General features: G+C 29.7%; 1 protein-coding gene across 1 annotated transcript; it reads left to right on the top strand.

Moving 5' to 3' along the window:
• Nucleotides 1-4,895: 4,895 nt before the first annotated feature.
• LOC131638828 (uncharacterized) lies at nt 4,896-5,965 on the top strand. The gene is made up of 2 exons (XM_058909377.1): nt 4,896-5,047; nt 5,529-5,965. The coding sequence occupies exons 1-2, from the start codon at nt 4,954-4,956 to the stop codon at nt 5,792-5,794; spliced, it is 360 nt and encodes a 119-aa protein (XP_058765360.1). The 5' UTR covers nt 4,896-4,953; the 3' UTR covers nt 5,795-5,965.
• Nucleotides 5,966-6,510: the final 545 nt, after the last annotated feature.

Below are 6,510 nucleotides of genomic sequence, written 5' to 3'. Positions count from 1 at the left end.
TACCGCCCATAGAGGCGATCAAATTGTTGAATCCTCAAGTGAGACCCTTGTTGCCGAGAGAAGACCAAAAATGTCAAATCCATAAACATGATCCTTTTTAAGTCCCCTTGCAATTCTTAAAAAGTAGATAAATTACTGCAAGAGGAAGGATAGTAATAGGTGTCCTCAGCCAAGGGCTAAAGGGTTAATCGCCCAAAGATAACTACAGAGGAGAATGAATATATAGGCAGCGCCACTAAGGGGCTCTGTTGTCCATTACAGTCATAAAATCCCCCAATGGTACGAAGAAGTACAACAAAAAGCCCTGAAAAGGGCTAAGAAATATGATCAGTGCATTTTGATGCACATTTATCTATGTTTGTACTTATACATTTCCATGGTTTGTTTTTCTTATTTTTATATTTTATAATATTTTCTTATTTTAGTTTAATTTCATTGTTATTTAATTTTCGTATTCAATTTTCAGCTTTAGTAGTCTGCGCTAAAACTATCGTAACTGGAGCTCCGAGAATCAGATTGAGACGTTCTAATAATCGCCGGAAAGTTAAGAGATCGAGGCCTTTTAATAATTGTTCTAATAATGTTTTCATGGTGGATTCTGGTTTGTAGAGATGTTGATGTTGGATGTGAAGGAGGTTGGAAGAATGAATTTTGATTATGGAGTTTTGGCAAATAAAGATGGTGATGGTATTGGAATATGGTGAAGTTTAGCAACTTTTTCGGTCTCCCCTTTGGCTCTGTACTTATTGGTTTTCATAGTGAAAAGAATGAGTATTGAATTAAATGCAAATTAGGAATTTTGGAAAGAAAATGATTGATTGTTAATTGTAATGATGTTTTGAATCTGATTTAGGTTTAATTGGGAGATTGTGATTCTGTGTAATTGAATTAATAGGAGATTTGTGTGTGGTTTGAAGATTTTGAAAGTTTTTCGTACATTGCTGATAAAACACGTTCATCTTTTTAAATTTTTTGGATTTTTTGACTTTCATGATTTTTCTTAATTATCAACAAACATAAAATATCAATATATCATAATAACTACTAAAAAGAAAATCCTAATTTTTAAAAATTAATCTTAATAACCATAATATAAATTAAACCTAATATGATTCTAACCTAATAATAAAATATAAATTTAATCTAAAATTAATAGTAATAAGAGCTATAATAATCCTAATAATAAAAAAGCATGATAATACTTAATAAAAATATTACTAATAAAAATAAAAATAATTAAAAGGTGAGAAGGCTAAAAAGTGCATAAAATGTAAAATAAAAAAATACTTAAATATAAAAACGAAAATTGAAACTAAAATGTATTTTTTGAATAAAATGCAAGTAAAATAGAATTCAAGATAAAAAGAAAAAAGAAAAAATTACTAAAATGAGATTTGAACCAGACCCAAAGACCTCTCACTTACTTCCTTACACATACTCATTTATCAATTGTATTATTTTATTTATTCAAAATAAAATAATACTGCAAAACATATGAAAGACGAGACAAATTTAAGATATGTCACATTAATCGTGGGATCGTGAGTTTAGGTGATTGACTCATTCCGGAATGACATACATTGGATTGTTTAGGACTTACACAAAAAAATGCTTGTTGATCACATTATCATTTGGTGAAATATTATAAAAATACGAATATTATATGGTTTTAAAAGAAATATTAAGTTTAAATAATGATGAATTAAGTTTGCTTGTGTAAAAAAAAAATAGGTCGAGATAGACAAGAAGAGCGTAAGGCACAATGATAGAGAGTAGAATTATATTATTTAAGTTAGTTTATTAGTTATAATCTTTTTATGTTTTATTTGGGCTTTTCAATTATCATTTAAATGGGCTTTTAGTGTTTAAGTCTTTTGTTAGATTATCCATTAGTGACACTATATAATGTAGTGTCTTTGACACATTTGAGCCATCAAAGAAAAGAAATGAAATTTATTTTTCTTAGTTAGCTTTTATACTCTTTTATTTTACAGTTTTTCTCTAGTTTTGTTAGGGTTCTAAATTTGCATCCTATCAATTGGAATTGTTAGGATGCTAGATCTAAACCCTAACAAAACTAGAGAAAAGACTAATAAAAGCTGTAAATAAAAGAAGATAAAAACTAACTAAGGAAAATAAATTTCATTTCTTTTCATTGATGGTTCAAATGTGTCAAAGACACTACATTATATAGTGTCACTAATGGATAATCTAACAAAAGACCTAAACACTAAAAGCCCATTTAAATGATAATTGAAAAGCCCAAATAAAAAGATTATAACTAATAAACTAACTTAAATAATATAATTCTACTCTCTATCATTGCTGACGGGTTCACTTGAACCTTGTCCTCAAGGTTCTAATAAAAAGTAATATATATTTTTTTTGTTTTTTTGTTTTTTGAAAATTATTTTGAAAGACAACTAAAATTTTTTTTGACAGTTGGCAAGCACTAGTTTAGAGAGAGAGAGAAAAGATGCCCTTGTGTTGTGTGATGATTGAGACACATGAGGAGACGTGGTGAATTTGCAGAAAAGTAGTTGGGCAGAATGTGGTGGTGGATAGGTGAGGTAATGGGTAGGTGAGGTAGTGGGTTGGAAAACAGTACCCATAAGTAAAATTGAAATGCATAGGAGGGATTCATCATCTAGTATTTTTTTCTTTCTAAATCCATAACAACACACAACTTTTTCTTTCTTTCATATATCATCTCTTTTCCGTCTTTTTTCATTTTTTTCTGCCATATTTGAGATGAAATTAAAATCATAGACATATGTTTCATCGATTGAGACAGTAAATCTGGTGGTTTTGCCGGTGGTCTTTGCAATTCTGATAGTTTCTCCGGTGACGACAAAAGTGAGTTTTTGAACTTTAGCTGAACAAGTAACACCGAGGATGTTTGTTTCTTTTCATTTTGAATTGATACCGGAGACACTGTCGGAGGTCTTGCCAAGAATATCGTCGGAGATCTCGTCGGAGATGCTGACGGAGTTGTTGCCGGAGATGATTTCTGATTAGAAAATATTCTGATTCCTTCTTGTTCTTCTGCTGGGCGTATTGGAGAAAACGACGTCGGAAAAGTGACCGGAGACAACATCATAAACTCCGTCGGAGATGACTTCAGATTTGGAAAAATTTTGATTCCTTCTTTTTCTTCTGTATGTCTCTGAACAACATATTTTTCTTTCCATTTTTCTTGTGTTTTTTTGAATGAATGAGAAAGATTCTGAATTTGTTCTTTCAACTCCTCTCTAGATCTATTAGAGATTTCATGAGTTTCGGTTATATATTGTTTTAGAGTTTCTACTTGTGAATAGAAATCTTGAGGTGAAGGTGTTGAAATATGGTTAGGTGATGAAGGTGTTATGTGTGTTACAACGGACTCATAAGGATAAGAGAAGGTGAAGGGTGGTTGTTGATGTGGATTAGAAATGATGTGGTGTTGTTGGTATGGAATGAAGGTTGAAAATGGAGGATTTATGGATGGGTAGTAACATGTAGGATATTGGTATTCGGATGGAGGAATGAAAGTGTTGTGTTGTTGTTGGTATGGAATGTAGCAAGAATATGCCATAGAAGAGGCTGAGTGCAAGAATGAAAGCACCAATTGTTAGGATGCTAGATCTAAACCCTAACAAAACTAGAGAAAAGACTAATTAAAGTTGTAAATAAAAGAAGATAAAAACTAACTAAGGAAAATAAATTTCATTTCTTTTCATTGATGGCTCAAATGTGTCAAAGACACTACATTATATAGTGTCACTAATGGATAATCTAACAAAAGACCTAAACACTAAAAGCCCATTTAAATGATAATTGAAAAGCCCAAATAAAATATAAAAAGATTATAACTAATAAACTAACTTAAATAATATAATTCTACTCTCTATCACACAATGTCCCCAAAAATCTAATGCAATATAAACATGATATCAAAGTGTATCACTATGTCTCATAAATCTTCTTTCCAAATATTTCTTTGATCCAATAATTAACAAGTCTGAAGTTGTATTTTTTTCTAAAACTGATTTGAAAAAAAAAAAACTTATTTCAAGACAAACATAATTTAACCAAAAATCAATTATTATGTTGACCAAAATATTGTACTCCCTCCGTTCCTTTTTAAGTGTCGTTTTAGTAAAAAACTCTTCAACCAAGATAGTGGATTATTAGAGTTAATTTTCCTATTATACCCTTATTTATTTTTTCTCTTTCCAAATAAATTCAATCATACCATTCTCTTTTTCCAATAATTAATTGAAAAATTTAAGGTGGAGTTATTGAGAAAATAAGGGTATAAATGACAAATTATAACATAAATTATAAAACGACACTTAAATAGAAAAAAAAATTCTTCTAAAACGACACTTAAAAAGGAACGGAGGGAGTATTTAAGGCCAAGCAAATATATTACACTAACTGAACTCAATAGTATAATAAAGTTACAATGTTTGGTAGAGTTTAATTAAGTTCATAAAAATTTATAAAAAAGAGAATTTACTTGTGAGTTAATTCGTTTAGAAATTTAAGAATAGAAATTCATAATGACGTAGATGTTAATTTAGAGTTTGAAAATTTTGTCTCTTTATAATGACTATTATATTTATTCAAATATCTAGAATTAAAATTAAGTTTAAAGAAATTATCAAATATACTAATCACTTAGTTGTCATTGTGTGAAGGAGCTTCTTACCTTGTTTGAACAATATATTCATATTTAACCTTTCAATGGTTCAATATGTGTTGACGACCTAATATTGTCACAAAAAATCCAATGATAATTAAACCTTTCAATAATTCAATAGACGTTGACGACCTAATATTTTCACATTCAATCAAATGATAAAATATAATTTAATAAAATTTTTTAATTCATCTTTTTTATATTTCACGCGATGATAACTATATATTAGTATATTGTTAACTATAATATATACTCATAATTTATCAAGGATGGAAACCAAGTCTTTTATGTCTGTCTTCTTTTCTTGTGCAATGGTTATTATATTTGTTGTGGCAATTGAGTCATCCAAAGATGAGAAACAATGTAAATATAAATTGAATGTGTAATTTATGTCTCTTCATTATGACAATTTTTCATTTGTTTTCTCACGCATTATATATAATGCACATTTTTAAAAATATTCTCTGCTTTACCAATCGTTAGTTGGTTTAGTGATGATTGACTTTGAATTTGATTGAGAGAATCACGGTTCGATCTCCGCAACTGCGATCGAGAGGGGACTGGAATCACTTGATGTCAGAATTGACTCCCGAACCGGATTAAACATAAAAAATACTTTCGGAAATATATATCCAATATTATAAAGTGGATTAAGATATTATCCTTTAAATTTTTGTATGCACTTATATGAAATAAACTGATCAACGAAAAACACATTCAAGTACTAAACTAACTATATAAGGAAGATTCAAGATCAAAATGACATCACCTCACATATTTAAGTGTTAAAATATTTGTGCATCCTTTATTATATTTAATGAAAGTAATTTATGTTGATTTGCAGTTGGTGAAACAAAAGAATTCCAAAATAAAATTGGATTCGATTGTAGAAAACCTTGGACCACTTGGCATGATTTTCCAAATAATCGTAGGCGTGGTAAAGGAGGCAAAAAAGTTGAAATTGGCTCATGTGGAACGGGCTCAATAGGAAAGAATGGTGAAGAAGGCGCACAAGGCGGGAGTGAGCAAAATGGAGGTGAAATTGACATAGGAATTAAGCCAGAAGGAGAACAATATAATAAAATAAAAGGGTTAGGGGTATATCCATGAAAACCAGATACATTAATGTACTATGTAAAATAAAAGTACTAATGTTTTTTTTACTCCATGTATGATCTACAATAAGAGGAATAATTTTCTTAATGTAGTATTATTTTCACCTATATCCTTAGATTTATATATTCTTAGACTATACATGATATATTTGTGAAACTATGCTAGGTTCAATCTAGAAGTGATTAAAACTAAGAAAGTTATGTCTATCATGATTTTGACGATGACAACTTATTTTTGATAAAAATTTGTGAAGATGCAAGGAAGCACAAGATAGTTTGTTCAAACTCTTCCTCCGAATAAAGCTGAAGAGTTAGGGTTTAGTGATCACCATTGATATCCTTTAATGATGCCATCAAACTTGAAGATATGTCAAGCCTCATCTCCAAGAGGACTCAAGTAAGTGCTTATATTATTGTTGTATTCTACAAAGTCTTGAAACTTCAGAGTATGAAAGAGAGGAATTATGAAAGCTCGTCTGATTGTGTCGGAGTGAGCAATGTTCACTAAAAACACAAGAGCGGTTTTGTAAAGTATTATGGCTAAATCACACACTCACTTAAATAACTTTTAAAGCCTTTATTTCTCAAAGAAAATAACCTAAATATATTTTGGAGCCTAGCTAAATGAATTGGAAATTTTCAGAATGATTAGGACATGGATTTTGAATTGTCCAGTCGATTGGAGCATATTCCCAATTGATTGAATAAGTG

This window comes from Vicia villosa, unplaced genomic scaffold (assembly GCF_029867415.1).
Source record: "Vicia villosa cultivar HV-30 ecotype Madison, WI unplaced genomic scaffold, Vvil1.0 ctg.002443F_1_1, whole genome shotgun sequence".
Lineage (NCBI taxonomy): Eukaryota > Viridiplantae > Streptophyta > Magnoliopsida > Fabales > Fabaceae > Vicia > Vicia villosa.
Note: the sequence above shows the minus strand (reverse complement) of the source record. Positions and strands in the feature narration are given on the sequence as shown.

What these genes read in the sequence shown, in the direction of transcription:
- LOC131638828 (XM_058909377.1), top strand. Translation starts at nt 4,954, where the DNA reads ATGGAAACCAAGTCTTTTATGTCTGTCTTCTTTTCTTGTGCAATGGTT. An exon ending in ATCCAAAGATGAGAAACAAT is followed by an intron (nt 5,048 to 5,528) that starts GTAAATATAAAT and finishes GTTGATTTGCAG; the next exon opens with TTGGTGAAACAAAAGAATTC.